Source organism: Cololabis saira, chromosome 11 (genome assembly GCF_033807715.1).
Source record: "Cololabis saira isolate AMF1-May2022 chromosome 11, fColSai1.1, whole genome shotgun sequence".
Taxonomy (NCBI): Eukaryota; Metazoa; Chordata; class Actinopteri; order Beloniformes; family Belonidae; genus Cololabis; species Cololabis saira.
In genome coordinates, this window is record NC_084597.1 from 44557281 (window position 1) to 44575991 (window position 18711).

Sequence of the window (18711 nt, forward strand, 5' to 3'; positions counted from 1 at the left end):
GGACACGATGGCATCCGCATTGAAAGCATAAAACTTTATTGTTCCTCTGTTGACACAATCCTTGGCTGCGATTGGTCAGTTTTCAGACTACAGATATTTATCATTTAAAAAACAACATGACAGTACAAACAAGAATCCTACTGATCTGATTGGACGATAGCAACGAGGGTCAGTCCGACAAGCAGGTGATGTCATCACTCAAACCCTGAAAGGCTATGCTAGGAGCTAACAGCTAACAGTGAAGCTACATGTGCCCGCCCACACACACACACACTCACAACTCCACTCACACACAACGTCAGTGTTCAAATACACAACGAACTGCAGAGAAATGTCATTTTTGGTCCTAGTTTCCTTTTCTGAAATGTTGTGACCATTAAACGTCAGAATACTGGAATCACGACAACGCTGCGCTCTCAACGATCAAAAACTCAACAACTTTGTCTTTTATTTGTGATCAAACTGGTTTATTGTAGTTAAACTCCTTTGATCGTGAGTACCAGCAGATTTTTTTAAATAATTCATGGATACAGTTCTTTCAGATGTTGGTTTATCACATTAAACCTTTTTTTTTTTTTATAAATGTCAATGCAGCTGTGAGCTATTTAAACTAAATCAAGTCCTTTTTATTTCATATAGACCTGATGGATTAAACATTGGGGCATCAGGTAAAAACCCAAACATGACAGTTTGCTATTCAGATTATTCCTATTAATAACTTCAAGTTTTATTCTGAGTATCACTTCGATCTCAGTTTGAACAACGGAAGAGCTGGACACATTTTAATTATTGATCGACCTGCAGTTATTGGTTTCTGGTCAACAAACTGAGCTGAGCGTGCTCAGTCCGTCCGAAACCTCCTGGGATGCTGATCAATGAGCCGATCAATCAGATTCATTTCCTGACATGACACACATGTCAGGACATGAAACAGGTGTCTGGAGCTTTGCACAAAAACTGCATTTCCACTTCAGCCTCATCGCCGTTGTCCTGATTGGCTGATCGTCTTTACTGCCAGCTGCTCAAATTACACAGCAGATTATTCAGTGCGATACATCACTCCCTCTCATTTTCTCCTTGTTCTATTTTGTTTGTCGGTCCTGCGCTCTCATTGGCTCGCTCTGCGTTTATTTTTAGCACCAAAAGAAATAAATAGTTTAAAACACACACACAGACAAACATGCACACACAGATACACACGCACGCACTTCAGTTCGTGAAAAAAACCAATGTCAGTCTTTTTGCCGCCACTTCTTCCTCCATCCTATGACATTGACAGTGTGGCCCGTCACCACGTCGCCACGACAACTACACATCCAGGATTTCCTCGGCGGTGCCGCCGCAGCGTAGCCGGTAGCGGCCAGTCCTCCAGCTGATGGTGGGGTCCCACAGAGCTGACAAGAAGATCTGAACCGCCATGGACTCACGGATGAACCAGGCCACGGCGAAATCCAGCTTGGAGAAGCTCGGAGGACCGCCCTGCAGGTGAGGTCACACACAGAGGTGTCTTCAGTATTCACATTCATGACTCAGGTAGAAGTATAGATACTAGAGTTTAAAAATACTCCTGTAGGAGTTGAAGTAGCAACTCAAGTTTTTTACTCAAGTAAAAGTATAAAAGTACTGGTTTCAAAACTACTTAAAGTATAAAAGTAAAAGTAATGTAAGGGGAAAAAAGCCATTAAGGACAAAAGCCATTGAAAATGAATGTATCTTAGTATAATGCAAATATAAAAGAAGCATATATGTGTACTATTGAGCATTAACATGTGTTTCAGAGAGCAGCAGATATGATGACTAGTTGTCTATAAGTATTGTAATGGTGCAAAAAGTCAAACTTCAGGTGCATGTTATCATTTATCCTAACCTTTATTGGAATGTACATCCAAGTTTAGTTGAAGGAATCTGAGGGAACGGATGTAAGAACAAAACTGGATGTGGCAGGGTGGAGTAGCTGCAGCCACTCAGGCTGATGGGACACAGGTGTGTCCCATCAGCCTCTCCACCCTGCCAGCCTTGATAAGGAGGACTGGGAGACTGCAGCTGGGTCGGACTGAGAAGCTGCTGCAGTCTCCCAGTCCTCCTTATCAAGGCTGGCAGGGTGGAGAGGCTGATGGGACACACCTGTGTCCCGTCAGCCTGAGTGGCTGCAGCTACTCCACCCTGCCACACTGGACAAGAACATCTGAAACAACCACAACCAAATTCACTCTATCCGGATGGAGCAATTTAACTGGATAGTTTTTTTTAAAGGCCGAAATGAAATAGAGTTACGATGCTGTTTTTAAAATGTAAGGAGTAAAAAGTACAGATAATTGCATGAAAATGTAAGGAGTAAAAGTAAAAAGTCGTCTGAAAAATAATTACTCCAGTGAAGTATAGATAACCAAAATTTCTACTTAAGTAAGGTAACAAAGTATTTGTACTTCGTTACTTGACACCTCTGGTCATACGTCAGTGAACCAATCCAGCAGCAGCAATGTTTACTTCAAACTTCCTCTTGGTAAATAAAAACAATCACTTCATGATGGAAAACTTAGCCTTGGATTAAACTTTAAAATACAGAGGACCATCTATGGAACAATTTACCTACATCACTAAGACAAATATCTTCACTGGCTTTGTTCAAAAAACACTTGAAAAAATCATGTTTTAGTTAAGATCAGAAACACATCTGGAGTTGTTAAATTGTACTTTTTTTTCATGCAATTATCCTATATTTTCTTCATTTTTTTCCATCTTTCTATAATTCAGTAGTGCTTTTCTTTTTCATGTTAAATTGTCTTTTTCTGTCTTATATTATCTATTTCTATATTGTGTTTTTGCTGTTGCTGTTGTTAACAGGGGTAAAGGGGCGGCATTTTCATAAGCCTTTTTAGCTTCCACCTCTCCTGCACAATGCTTCATTTGACCTTTGTTTTTTACTGTTCTATTTTATGTGCAAAATAAACTAAACTAAAAACTAAACTAAAACTAAACTAAACCAGAACCGCTGTGAGGAGCGTGTTTTAGCCGTGGCCTGTACAGATTGATACTTTGCCCCTAAAAGACTCGCTCTGATGTCACAATCGTAAGAATGAATCATCATTAGGCTTCTTATTGATCATTGTCATTCTGCATGGAGACGCCTGAGTTATGTTGTGACCCTATCGCATGCAATTGTTTAATTAAATCTGTTAAAATCTAAAAAAAAAAGTAAAATGTTCCATCATACATTTCTTTTTTTTTTTTTTAAAGATGTTTTTTAGCTCTAGTGGCCCTTTATTGAAGTTGCAGACAGGAAGGGGGTAGAGAGAGAGAGAATGGAGATGACATGCAGCAAAGGCTGCAAACGGCTGCAGGAGGACGGTAGCCTCAGTATATGAGCCGCTGCTTAACACACTGCTCCACCGAGCGGCCCAACACATTTCTAAATCCCATAAAACCATCTGTGCTTCACAAACCACCAGACATTTTTTAGCTTTGAGTCTAAGACGTTTTGCTTTCATGATGCTCCAGATGTGTGCAGGTGGAGCAGTTCAGCAGCTGGACTCGTCTACCGTGAAAACTTGGTTCTGTGACTTAGACCGCTGTTCTGAGCAGCATAGACTGTGTTTCCATACAGTCAATAACCCTTTTAAAACCTGAATATTAGCAATAACCCGAATTTGCACGGCCATGTAAACACCAATAACCCCTTTAAATAACCAGAATTTGGTCATATTTGGGTTTAAAAACCCCAATATGAGCCCTGGGTTCCTCCTTTTAAAACCTGAATATTGGGTCATGTAAACACCAAACAGAATATCTCCATCAAACGGAACATGAATTTGTTTTCTGCTCATGCTCTGTTCACAAGGAATCCTGGTCTTTTGAGTCCAGGAAGTTCTTATAAACACGGAGAAACCAAGACCAGGAGGAGACTAATCACTTCATAAATGTAATGAAGGATATGAACATTTCTGCATTTGTAGACGCTAGAAAGTACCGGGATAGAAGATTTAAAAGAATGTGAGAGAAAAGTTGCGCAAAGCAGCATTTGTTTTGAATTTGGATACAGGAAGAAGAAGCAGAAATGACGGGAATTGCGTCATGACGTTCTCCGTGCGTCGCTGGTTTGATCCAGATATCCCAAATGATTAATTACCATGGAAACGGATTATTCTGAATGTTTCAGTAACCGGAATATTAGCAATAACCTGAGTTTTGACTGCATGTAAAGTAGTCATAGATGTAAAAACCTTCAGTTCATTATGGAATTTAGCTGCCTTTTATAGTATGCATGAATGCGCCGTGACAAACACGTGTGTCCTGCGTTCATCTGGCACTTCCTCATACAACAGCGTTCACGTGTAGTTTTTGGTTGTATCCTGCTACTACCTGGACACCTCTGGTACCACCTAGTGACCACGTAGAGGTGAAACCTTCCCAACACGGCTGCCCCCTGAACCTGAAGCCTATTTGTGGCTCTGGTGGGGCTCCACCCTCAGGTAGGTGGGTGGAACAAACACGCCCACATAAACTATGACATTTAATCTGGGCGAGGTGTTGAGAAACGGGGAAAAACAATCCAGTCAGCCAGAGTTTGGACGTCTGGAAGCTGCGAGTGATTGAGAAATGCTGGTGGATTAAGTTGCTGGGGAATTGCGAATACGTGGTTGGAGTTTGAGAAATACAGGACTGTCTCAGAAAATTAGAATATTGTGATAAAGTTCTTTATTTTCTGTAATGCAATTAAAAAAATAAAAATGTCATACATTCTGGATTCATTACAAATCAACTGAAATATTGCAAGCCTTTTATTATTTTAACATTGATGATTATGGTTTACAGTTTAAATATTAAGATTCCCAGAATATTCTAATTTTTTGAGATAGGATATTTGAGTTTTCTTAAGCTGTAAGCCATGATCAGCAATATTAAAATAATAAAAGGCTTGCAATATTTCAGTTGATTTGTAATGAATCCAGAATGTATGACATTTTGGTTTTTGTAATTGCATTACAGAAAATCACAATATTCTAATTTTCTGAGTCCTGTACATCAGATGACGTCCACCAATCAGGCCTCTGAGCAGGAAATCTAGGGAGAGGAACTGGAAGTGGCCTATTTGAAACTCTTTGCCAGAGCTCGACCCGATGTCCACTAGAACCCGTGGTCGGCCACCTGCCCAAGTCTGCCTTAAAACATGCTGAAACAAAGGTGTGTGTTGATTACCTGAACGCCGGTCAGCTGAATGTAGTCTGCGATGAACCAGGCGAGACAGTGACACATGAAGAACACCATCATGTCCCACCTGAAACACACACACACACACACACACCCTTACTTCCTGTGACCGCACTGTGCCCCCTGCAGTGGGCGAGGCTTCATGGGTGTTCACAGTCAACCATGCATTTACTGCAGAATTCCAGTGTCACATGACCTCAGACCCAGAAGTGCTCTGATTGGTCCGTGTTTCTGAGATGGTCCCAGATTGGTTCCAGGTTTCCACATTTAAACTGCCGACCTGATTGATGCAGCACCAACGCTGATGTAGCAGGTTATGTTTAACCCTGCGTTCACACTGAAAGTGTCAAAAATCTCCCGACGCCACTCCAGCATCTCGCTGTTTGGTGCGTTCATACTGAAAGCGGCATGTACTGTCGACGGCTGCAGTGGGCGGGGCTAAAGCTGCAGTGGGCGGGGCTAAAGCCTCGCTGCAGAACTGGAGGGAACAGTGGGAACAGCCTACTCATTTAGCGTACACATCTTCAGTTTCCTGTTTCACCATAGATCTCACTTTGGGACGCCTTCTTTATATCTTAGCGTTATTTCCGCGTAGATAAGAGTGAGTTTGATGCTCCTTACAAGCTCCTAACAAGTTTGGTCCGCGGATCAACATCAACCACCAGCGAGTCGTTGCTCCCGGTGATTATTTATGGTTCCGCGTCACACCAACGCAGAGCCTACGCCGTCGATTTAACGCGGAACCATAATTCAGGCGAAGCTGCAGTCTGTCTGCGCTGATACTGACACACCGGGTCGGAGTGGATTTGGTCATGGTGTTTAAACTGTGTTTTGTGATTAATAGGCACGGTTTTTAATTATTTTGCGTTGGATCAATGTAGCAAATAAAATCGTTGGGACCATCCAGTTCCTCACCCATCAGATACGTGTTTCACATGAGCAGTTCAGGTAAAAACGGCAGTCAAATCAGCAAAAATGGCAGTTTGCTGGATGAAATATATTAATTCCTGATAAAATAAGTTTGTTAGTGACAGCTCTGCTCATGTGAGCATGTGAATGAGTGAACGTTTGTGAGTACATGAAAGTACAATCTGCATTGAGGCTTCTTACTTCGGGAATCCCGGTCTGTGATTGGACGACGCCTCGGCATCGCCGCTGCTCATTTGCATAAAGTTCAGATTTTTCAACTTCAAATTGACGTGCTGTTCCCGCTGCTTCTCGACGCGCGTTTTCATAGACAATGAATGGCAGCCGGCTGCCTATGACGCCCGTGACACTTTCAGTGTGAACGCAGGGTGAGTCCAGGTCAGTGTTGTTCAGGTCAAGTCATGGCTTCAATCAGACAGACCAGTTAAAGCCCTGCCCAGCAGGCCCCTCCCCCCTCGTCTATGATTGTCCTCACCTGAACACATAATGAGCTGCCCAGCCGATGATGAGGCTCGCCAGAAAGCACTCAGAGACGGGTTCCAGCACAGTGCCAGGTAACATGTTGATCCTTAATTTTGTCCACCTGCACACAGAACTTTATTAACACCAGTGGACATTTACAACAGCTACATGGTTTACAGGTTAATTGCATTGAAACATCATAATAAAATAAAATAATCTCATGCACGTTAGTCTAAGTAGACAAATACAGCTTTAGATGCTTTAGACTTTGGCCCAGTCCCAATACTCCCACTACTCCTACTTTTCAGTCCTACCCCTAAATTGTGCGCGTTCCCGTGAGGGTAGTGGTGTCCCAATTCCTCTTTGCATGTAGGGCTAGTGGACATAACGAGGGCTAGTGTGTATGAATCTAGCCCTTCACAGCGAGGGATTTCAGATACTGACTTCGCGACCGAGGGCTAGAAACATTTCCCAGAATGCTTTTCGTCGTCATTTGCGGACTGAATAAAAAAAAAAAAACATGCAGACATTTGTTTTTTAGTGAATAAAATCAATATTTTGAGTTAGTTTCTGCATAAAAATGCATTTTGATTACATTTCTAGTGAGAAATATATATTTTACTTTCATAATATTCACTCAGTGAATGTATATAATCACTTGTTTGCCCGTTTTTGTGAAGTCTTTTTCAGACCTCGCCAGAATAAAGTCTGATTTATGGTTCCGCGTTACACCAACGCAGAGCCTACGGTGTAGGTTACGCGGTGACGCGCGCCGTACCCTACGCCGTAGGCTCTGCGTTGGTGTAACGCGGAACCATAAATCAGCTCCGGAGCCGGCAGCCGGCTGTAGCCTACTCATCCCGAAATTTTCGGAGCAATTTTCTTAACAGGCGTAGCTACAACTGTTAGATTTCATCTATTAAACCAACACTTATCTTCCTAAATGATTTATTTCAGCCAGTGGTAATTCTCCACAGAGCTGCAGGTTTCTCCCCAGACCGGCGACTCTTCTCATCTCCGAAAACATCAGATCAAATTTCTTACCAGGCGTTATTTGGATAAACTGAGCCCAGGTTGGGGATCTTAACGGTTACTTTTACGCCTGAAAAAATATTAAAACTTAATAAAGTGGCATATTAACAGCGCTACAGCTGAAATTAAAACAGCTTTTATCTCTGGGCTTCCTGATATGGTGTGACGTTTGTGCAAACGTAACTACGCAGTCGCTTACGTACCCGAACGTAAACCACGCAGTGACGTAGCAAGTGGTGTCCCAATCCCTAGGGAAGATTACAAGGGCCCTAAAGTTTGTGGCTTGATTTTTAGGGCTAGTGGTAGAAAGTAGGGGGTGTATTGGGATTGGCCCTTTGGTTGTTCAAATTGTTTCTTTAACAAAAGCAAAGTCCAACAGGAAACCCTGCAGAGAGCTGCTGCTGCTGAAGGTGGATCTATAAGCTACCGAACCATGTTCTCAACAGCTTTAAGTACTTTGTATTGCCCTCATGATTTTGCATGTTCACCAAGCATTATATATCTGAACTTGTGGCCTCATAAACCCCATCTACTCCTTCAGATTTATACATTCAGAGCATTTCCAACATGTTAGGGTCCTCAACTAACCTGTCAAATCTAAAGTCACTTACGTCACTTGTACCACATTCTGTATGGATATTTAAAGTACCCCCCCCACTACACTGATGGTGGTGAGAAGTGTTCCAGCAGCCAATCAGGAGGTGAGCTGTGATTATCACCTGATCATCCGCGACTGGAACTGACCAATGGAGTATGAGCCAGAGTTCTGCAGCGCCACCTGTGTTGCCATGGAGAACTTCCAGCCTCTGAGGAGCAAAGGGAATGGTGACGTCACAACCCCGATACAACCACCGCAGGATGTGAATGCTCACGCGCTAACCTGTCGGCGATGGCTTTAGCCATGAAGTAATCCTCAGCAATGTACTGAGCGAAGGCAACCAAGCCCCCCGCCTGGTCCAACACGTCCTTCCTCATCAGACACGACATCCCTGTCACGCACTTGATCCCTGTCACGTTGGCTGATATGTAGGAGCGAGGGTGGGACGTCCCGAAGTAAACCTGGAAGCAGGTGAAGACCAGTCAGCATCAACACAGCTAGGCCTGTGTTGAAAAAATCAATTTTCCGATTCTAAATCGATTCCCATATTAATTCCTAAAAATCAATTCTTATGTCTAAAGATGGATTTTTTTTTTTTTTTTTTTTCCTATCATGACATTTTCGCCCGGTGAACTTTAATCCCAGTAGTCGGACACAAAGTTTGTCATGACACTTCTGAAAAATGCCAAGTGCTTCATGGCAATATGTGTGCGTGGTGACAGAATAAATTAGATAAGCTAAAATGATTTGTTTACTGCATGAACTGTTGCAATTTCTTTCTTTTTTTGCACTTTAAATGGGTATTGAAAGGCCTGTTTGAGTTATTTATTTCTTAGTTATTTCACAATAATTATTGTAAAATTATTATTTCACTAGTTATTTTACAGTCATATAATTCAGGCAACAGCTCAAAAAACATTTTAAATAACACTGAGCCAAATCAATATCGAATCGGATTGAATCATGATAATCGATTCTGAATATTAAGAATCGGAATCGATTCTTGACGTTTGAATCGATACCCAGCCCTAAACACAGCAGCGCAGTACGAAAGCCAGTTCAGCCGACTGATGAGCTTGGAATGAGCTGCAGCAGCGACAGGACGAGAATCTGAGGTCACAGTTAGCAGTAGCTCTCCGTCCCTGCTGAGACATCTCTGCTAGCTGGCGGGGACGGCCTGTGCCCCTGGGGGAGGTTAAATGGAGGCTCCCAACCCGCCTCAGGGGTCCCAGCGGGGCTTTTTTTTTTTTTTTTTTTTTTTACTTATGGTGAGATTTTGAGTGAAAACCTCCTTCCATCAGCAGGACATTGAAGATGAAACGTGGCTGGGTCTTTCAGCATGACAATGATCCCAAACACATCGCCCAGGCAACGAAGGAGTGACTTTGTAAGAAACATTTCAAGGTCCAGGAGTGGCCTAGCCAGTCTCCAGATCTCAACCCCATAGAAAATCTTTGGAGGGAGTTAAAGTCCGTGTTCCCCAGCAACAGCCCCAAAACATCACTGCTCTAGAGCAGATCATGGAGGAACGGACCAAAATACCAGCAACGGTGAGGAAAACCTTGTGGAGACTTACAGAAAATGTTTGACCTCTGTCATTGCCAACAAAGGGTATATAACAAAGTATTGAGATGATCTTTTGTTATTGACCAAATACTTATTTTCCACTATAATTTTCAAATACATTCTTTAAAAATCAGACATTGTGATTTTCTGGATTTTTTTTCTTTTTTTTTTTATTTTGTCTCATAGTTAAGTTATACCTGCGAGGAAAATGACAGGCCTCTCTTATCTTTTTAAGTGGGAGAACTTGCACAACTGGTGTATGACTAAGTACTTTTTTGTCCCACTGTATATGGACAGTAACAAGTATATGTTTACCCTAATGCTTGTAGAAGTATATACGAGAAAAAATGAATATACAGGTCTGTCTCAGAAAATTAGAATATTGTGATAAAGTTCTAAAGTAATGCAATTAAAAAAAACTAAAATGTCATACATTCTGGATTCATTACAAATCAACCGAAATATTGCAAGCCTTTTATTATTTTAATATTGCTGATTATGGCTTACAGTTTAAGATTAAGATTCCCAGAATATTCTAATTTTTTTAGATAGAATATTTGAGTTTTCCTAAGCTGTAAGCCATGATCAGCAATATTAAAATAATAAAAGGCTTGCAATATTTCAGTTGATTTGTAATGAATCCAGAATGTATGACATTTTTGCATTACAGAAAATAAAGGACTTTATCACAATATTCTAATTTTCTGAGACAGTCCTGTATATAACAATAATAACTCAGGTATCTGCCAATTTATACTCGGATATACCACAACATATACCTATACTGTATAAAATTCTTACTATTAATTTATGTAACTTCTAAATACGTCAAGAGTTTTTATCTAACAACGAGAGTCCATCTGAAACATAGTATTGAGTACAAGGGCTAGGAGTTGATAAGTGTATTACTTCTTGCTAATCCGTTTTGAACATGTCAAGACTGCTGCTGCTAAAGACTTTTTGAATTGAATTAGCATTTAACAATATTTATCAAGCACTAAACTAAATAGTCTTACAAAGTATGTACTCCAAGAATAGAAACTCAAAATTAATTAAAAGCCAACCAAAATAATTAATTATTGTTTCACTAACGACACCAACTGATTACATAAAACCTTTTTTTTTTTTTTCCCAGACACAACCCCCCCCCTCAGCAAGCACCAGGCGACTGGAAAGAAAACCTCCCCTAATGTCAGGGTTTGGGCCTCACCTGCTCTAATGTGGCAGCAAAGCCTTGGCGGTCTGCAACATACGGCAGTCCATGGACCAGGCCCACCTTCTCCGTCATCTGATTGGTCAGATCTGTAAGGGTGTCGGGTTTCACTACCAAAGACACAAACAGACAGCATCTGCATTAGCAGGGATGGTGTAAATGACACCGGAAAAGGAGCTGGTTCTGGTTCTTGTTCTTACCTCTGATGCCGCTGTCACAGATCCATACCAGCCCATACTTGGCTCCCTCATAACCGGGCATGAGGTTGTTGATCTTGGGGTTGATTCCAACCTTCTTCCCCCCTGAAGAGCACATAGCAGGAGAGGAGGGGCACATGAGCATGGCTCTCTGAAACAACCACGAGAACTAACCAAACACCACATTTCACTCACCTATGAACAACCTGGCGTCCACGTTTGGGTATTTCCCCAACAACTTCTTACAGACGTCAACGGCTTGATCGTCCTGGTCCTGAACGCACAGAAGGATCTCGTACTGCAAAACATACATTACTTAGTGCCAATTACCAGGAGGGAATGAAGTTACCAACATGAACAGAGAGAGACGGTCGTCACAATAAGACACAGCAGGATGTACGTCAAAAAGGGAATCAATGTTAAAGGAGGGACAGTGGTAAAAGAAGGGACAGAGCAACGGTCATCACTGACTACGTTTACATGCAGTCAAAATTCGGGTTATTGCTAATATTCCCGTCATTTCTGCTTCTTCTTCCTGTATCCAATTTCAAAACAAATGCTGCTTCGCGCAACCTTTCTCTCTCCTTCTTTTAAATCTGGCTATCCCGGTACTTTCTACCGTCTACAAATGCAGAAATGTTCATATCCTTCATTACATTTATGAAGTGATTAGTCTCCTCCTGGTCTTGGTTTCTCCGTGTTTATAAGAACTTCCTGGACTCTAAAGACCAGGATTCCTTGTGAACAGAACATGCGCAGAAAACAAATTCATGTTCCGTTTGATGGGGATATTCCATTTGGTGTTTACATGACCCAATATTCAGGTTTAAAAGGAGTAACCCAGGGGTCATATTCGGGTTTTTAAAAACCTGAATATGAGCAAATTCGGGTTATTCAAAAGGGGTTATTGGTGTTTACATGGCCGTGCAAATTCGGGTTTTAAAAAGGTTATTGACTGCATGTAAACGAGTCAATGGAAGGACAAGAGGAATGTCAAAAGAGACATAGGTCATTAAAGGAGGGAGAGAGAGAACATTGTCCAAAAGAGGGACAGACCCACATTCGTCAAAGAAGGGAAAAAAAGAAACAGTTACCAAAGGAGGACAGAGTAATTATGGTCAAAGGAAGGGCAGGAGAACGTTATCAAAGGAAGAAAAGGATAACGGTGGTTAAGGAGGGAAAGAGCAAAGGTGGTCAAAGGAGGGGCAGTGTGGCGGTGAACATTGTTTGCAGGCCAGAGCTTCAGGAGCTGCATGCTGGCCTGCAGTCCCACCCTCTGATCATGCCACTGCTTACTTCCACCTAGTGCTGGGCGGTATACCGGTTCATGCCGAATACCGGTGTTTATTTTTCTTATGATATGAATTTTTCATATACCGTAATACCGGTGAGTGTACAGTAGCGTACACAACGCTGGGATCGCCGCGCGGCGCTACGTTCGCCGCTGGACACTGTTTGTGAGGGGACTGTTTAGCAGTAGTGATGCACCGATTGTTCGGTAACCGAAATTGTTCGGCCGAAAATGGCAAAAAAACACTTTCTGTGTTTGGTGGAATAAGTGGGAGAAAAAACGAACAATTAATAACAGCGTTGTAATATAAGGAAATAGACTGGCCGCTCCCGTACCGGTTGCGCGCCACAAACATAAATCGTTGGCCAACCAAAAAGTAACCACATAAGAATTTTACCTAACATTCACCAGGAGGTGGAACCAAAACAACATAATGCTGGGAAATTAAAAAAATGTTCAGTTTTTTATGTTCAATAAATATTTTCTACCTTGTAATTTTGTAAAAGATTTTTTTCTTTGAAAAGCATGCCTACATCAAATTTATTTGATTCATGCAATGGTGAAAAAATTGGCAAAATAAATGAAAAACGAAGAAAAGCGAAGAACCATGTTCGGTATTGTTCGGTATTCGGCCAAGTGTTTATTATTATTTTCGGTTTCGGTCACAAATTTTCATTTCGGTGCATCACTATTTAGCAGTTGCATTGTTTACAGCGGACATATGTGGGTGAAGATGGCTGAAAACGAAAGTCCCACAACTGTTCCAGAACATGACACAGGGGAACTTGTTCCGAAAAGAGGAGCCGTGTCGGCTGTGTGGAAATTCTTTGGCTTTAAAAAAGACGACGTCCAACAAACAACAATCATCTGCAAGTGTTGTAAAGCTAAAGTTGTAGCCGCGGGAAGCAACACTAGCAACTTGCTCCACCACCTCAGCCGCAAACATGTGATAGAATATCAAGAATGCATGAAGCTGAGATCTGTCCACCACGTCTACAGGTAACACTAGAAGTGCGGGAGAAAAGTCAAGTCAGACAACACTTAAAGTCTTTAAGTGTTGTCTGACTGATTCTTTCACTTCATTAGAATCATAAGTGCTGCCACCTCATTGTAAACGGCATCATTTTGTGGACCATGCAAACCTGTATTTATACTAGTGTGGACATTAATGTTTTTCTACAATATTTCCTCCTCATGACAGTAAAATAGGCCATTCTAAGCCAATTTACTGCAGCAATTCCTTTCCAAATCATTAGAAAATGTGGTTAACAGCCAGTTGTGCATGAAAAAAAAAATACCGTGATATACATTTTTGGTCATACCGCCCAGCACTACTTCCACCTGTCTGTATGGATGTCTAATAGACACTATATAAATAAAATTGAATTGAACAAAAGAAGGACAGTGCAAAGGTGGTCAAAGGATTGGGCAAGTGCGATGCTAAGGAGGAAAAACGTTGATCAGGGACAGTTGTAAGTTCAAGGATGGCAGGTGGAGGTGAGTTGGGGTCGTTGATGATCATTTGGGGGACAGAGATGGAGATTGATGCTCTCAGATGTTAGTTAAGCATTAACTGCAACTATAGGGTCAGGGGTAGATACCTTGGGGTAATCCAGGGTGAAGAAAGTTTCCAGGTTGGAGATCAGGTTTGGGTCGACACCCTTCAGAGGCTTCAGCAGGGAAACACCTGCTAAGTGTGCGAATGGCTGCTTAACCTCCGACCTCTTCTTATGGAGATGAAGACGCCTGAAATGCAGATGTAGGACGTCACCAGAAAAGTAAACTGTTCAGTTTCACCACCACGTCAGGGAAGGGGCATCCTCCAGCAAGATGCCGGTCTGCTTCAGAACCAAAACGCTGGTCTACCACCTAAGTCCTGTTCAGACCTGCTCCTAACATCGGCCCTGAGAGACGCAGTCACACAGGAACAGCAAAAGCCTAATTGAGAGCTTCCTGCTCTAATACAACTTAGCAAGATTTAAAGGGGACCTATTATGAAAACCAGGGTTTCTCTTGCTTTAACATATATAAAGTGGTCTCCCCTCAGCCTGCCAACTCTGAGAAGGAGGAAAGCAACCAGATTCTGCAGTGTCTGTACAGCCGCCCGGATGAGCCGTCCAGTGTGATGTGGATCTACGAGCCAATAAGATTCTGCTCCCGTCGTTACATAACGATGGGAGAGATTTACATAGTTTGGCCTCCGATGCGTGAAACCACGCCCACAACTAACTCCGCCGGCCGGAGTTTCCGCCATTTTTTCGTAGCGGTGTATCGCGTCATTCAGGCAGCCAATCAGCACAGAGCCTCATTATCATAGCCCCGCCCACTCAGAATCCTGCATAGATAATGAGGTTAGAGACTGGGAAGATAAAGACATGGTTTAGAGGCTGAATTTCTTTTTATTTATTATTTATTTATTTATTTAGCAAAAACAATCAAAAGCTTGTTTTTAAGACATTCAAGGCCTGTTTAAAATAGGTATTAGATGCAATAATAGGTCCCCTTTAAATAAGTCAATTTCAGCAACTACGAAATGTATAAATGGCGTCCGTATTAATGGTGCCATCGGTGTAAACCGGAGTCAAGTTCTCTCGTCTGATTTATGTCTGACCTGGCAATAAAGCTTTTCTGATTCTGATTCTGATATAAATAAATTTGGCATTGAAATAAAGGTAACACATGTGAGATTTGTGTAAATGTAAGTATACATATCACTAGAGATGCACTGATCGATCAGCAACCGATCGGGATCGGGTTTGATCGGAGTTCTCAAAATAATAGTTCAAAGCGGGCCGACCAGATGACGTTTACAACAACAAACTGCCGCCCGCGAGTGCGTTCCCACATCTGAGACCGAGGTCTCCTAAGGGGGCGTGTCCGTCTCTACAAAGCATCAACACTGAAAATGGCCTCGCTGGTATGGGAGTTTTACAATGTCCGAAAAGGACAACAAATTTGCAGTTTGCAAAGTGTGTGCAAAGGAGATATCCCAATGGGGGAATGCTACAAAAGAATTTCAACAAAACGAACCTCATAAAACATTTGAAAGTTTCTCACACCAAGGACTATATTGAGTTTTCAAGGTTGGCTGCTGCTAAGGCAGAGAAACAACAGGAGGGTGCAGCAACGCCGCTAGCTGTAACAGAGACCTATAAACAACAGCAAGACAAATAAAGAACTACATCATAAGGTAAAGGATTCATTTTTCTTGATCATCAACTGCTTGTCGTTGTAGAAGATCGGGTTTAAACGTCGTTAGCAGCTTGTAACCATGGTACGCGCTGCCGGTACATCCACAGCCACAGCAGGACGACAGTCGTGTCAGTCGCTTCACGAGTGACAATTGGAGCTCTGGTGTGAAGAGTTTTGCTTCACTCACAAGAGTTTCCTCACACACAGCGGATGCTATTGCAAAAGCTTTCGCAAAGCTTTCATAATTAATTTTTATTTTAAGATTTAATTCCTTTTTCCACAGGAAAACTAAGGTTTCGTTTACAACTTGTATCAACTCTGAGAGTGAAATATCTGCTGTTGTCTGTGTTGGTGCAGTGCACATGTTGTGTTGAACATAATTATTGCCACAAGAAAGCCTAAGCTGATAAACTCTTGTACTCTTTGTAAGATAAGTGTAAGTCGTCTCGAAGAGTCTGTAGAGGGGGAAATATTGCTCCATTGCCTCAGCCTGCAATAAAACAGTGGTCAATTCATGATACTTTCTCATCTCCTAATGTTTATAACTAATAACACAATGTTGTGTACATGACAATATCCGTCAATATCGGGATCGGCAGATACTACTTTTGGTGATCGGTCCTCAAAATCCTGATCGGTGCATCTCTACATATCACCAGGGCAAATTAAATAAAGATGAAACACAGGGAAAAAAAAGGAAAAATCTGTCTCCACACTATAAAAAAAAAACTTCTCAATGAAACCAAACACCATCCTATTTCAAAGGAATTTGATGAAATTGGCAACAGAGTCAGGTGACTTTCACAGATCTGAGGCTCCACTTCTGCTAATCCCAGTTTAATCCTTTGAGACGCCACAAAATTACACAATTAGTCTTTAAATTCTGGAAAGTCTGGATTTCTTGTGAGCTGTGATGCAGGTGAACAAGGTGAATCAGGTGAATGAGTCAGTGTAGGCTTGAGGAAATGAATGACATTGAGAAACCTAAAATGAGACAACTTTTACATCCTTGTTAGATGATATCAAGTATTAAACCTGAACAATCCAGGTTTACATGACACTTCATAAATAAGAGAAATATGTGCAGGGAACACACTTATGGTTGATGAATAGATGTGATAAGTAAATCATCTCTTCAGTGTTACTTATAGCTATTGTTATTAATAAAGTAACTATTAATTATAATTATTATCATTATTCTAAATTAGTTAACCGTTGGTTAGCTTTGTTTCCATCACTGGTTTTGAGACTGACTCCTTATTTCAAATATAAACAGTGAACAATGAGGTGGTACAAATTAAATATCCATGTCATAACATTTTATCGCAATATTTTGACGTTTTCAGTTTTTAAAAAGGGGGCAGGAGAATATGGCACAATTGTCAAGTCAAGTCAAATTTTATTTGTATAGCACATCATACAGGACTGTCTCAGAAAATTAGAATATTGTTATAAAGTTCTTTATTTTCTGTAATGCAATAAAAAAAACAAAAATGTCATACATTCTGGATTCATTACAAATCAACTGAAATATTACAAGCCTTTTATTATTTTAATATTTATGATTATGGTTACAGTTTAAGATTAAGTTTCCCAGAATATTCTAATTTTTTGAGATAGGATATTTGAGTTTTCTTAAGCTGTAAGCCATGATCAGCAATATTAAAATAATAAAAGACTTGCAATATTTCAGTTGATTTGTAATGAATCCAGAACGCATGACATTTTTGCATTACAGAAAATAAAGGACTTTATCACAATATTCAAATTTCCTGAGACAGTCCTGTACACTAACGGCTGAGCCGAAATGCTTCACAGAAAGTGCTTAAATGCTAAAAGCGAAGACATAAAAAGGGACATTTTTTAAGAGATATAAGAAAAGAAAAGGGCTAAAAGACAAAATCTGGATAAGATAATATAAAAAGACACCAATTAAAAGCAAGGGAAAAAAGGTGGGTCTTTAGCTGAGATTTTAAAAACATTAAAAGCCTGGCGATAATTGGTTTTAATATGCATTTTTCCCACGACATTCAGGGTAAACAGGAAACCTCCGCTGCATAACATTCATAGCCGTGAGAAACCACAGCTTCCTGATAAACCATGTTAATTATTTTTAGGCGACCGAGCCAAACGTGTTTTTATGGCCCGACAGCTTCCTGGTGGCAGCTCCAGGACGCCCCGCACCCCGGACACCGGGGTGATATCCCCGGTGGAGCAGACACCCAGCCCCGGTCACTTACACGTAGATGATGGACATGAAGTGCATGAGCCACAGCACGATGAAGAGGATGAGGCCGAACACGGCCAGGCCCTGCATGGCGACGTCCAGCGGGGCCATGGCCGCCTCGCACAGCCGCCTCCCTCGCAGGCAGCAAGGGCCGGGTTCACACCGGCCACGCTTCACTCCCGCCCGGGTAGCAGGGCCCTCGGGGGGGAAGGGAGAGCTCCAGAAACAGCCGCTCGGAGGCCAGACTCGGTCCCACACTCGGTCCCGGTCTCCGCCCGGGCGTCAGCGAGGCGACAGTCAGCAGACCGACCGACGGTCAGCTGACCCAGCGGGGCGAGCGGAGGCCGCTTCCGGGGGCCTTCAAAATAAAATGTTGTAACGTTCACAGAAACATTATTACAATATGTATTTATATATATAAAATATATATAATATATATAATATATATAATATATATAATATATATAATATACATATATATATAATATATATTATATTCTTATATTATATATATAATATATTATATATTATATAATATACATATATATAATATATATTATATTATTATATTATATATAATATATAATATAATATATATATATATATATATATATATATATATATATTATATATAATATATATATATATTTATTATATTATTATATTATATATATTATATACTATATATAATATATAATATACATATATAATATGTATATATAATATATATTATATTATATTTATTATATATTATATTATATTATATATAATATATATATAATATTATATATATATATA

The 18711-nt window shown here is 41.0% G+C and overlaps 1 protein-coding gene across 1 annotated transcript; it reads right to left on the reverse strand.

Moving 5' to 3' along the window:
* Window positions 1-16: 16 nt before the first annotated feature.
* On the reverse strand, window positions 17-18239 carry ugcg (UDP-glucose ceramide glucosyltransferase). The gene is made up of 10 exons (XM_061734577.1): window positions 17927-18239; window positions 14096-14240; window positions 11399-11501; window positions 11207-11308; window positions 11004-11116; window positions 8510-8688; window positions 8349-8435; window positions 6611-6718; window positions 5197-5275; window positions 17-1479 (listed from the first exon to the last, which is right to left on the reverse strand). Exons 1-10 carry the CDS (start codon window positions 18022-18024, stop codon window positions 1309-1311), a joined length of 1185 nt encoding a protein of 394 aa, XP_061590561.1. The 5' UTR covers window positions 18025-18239; the 3' UTR covers window positions 17-1308.
* Window positions 18240-18711: the final 472 nt, after the last annotated feature.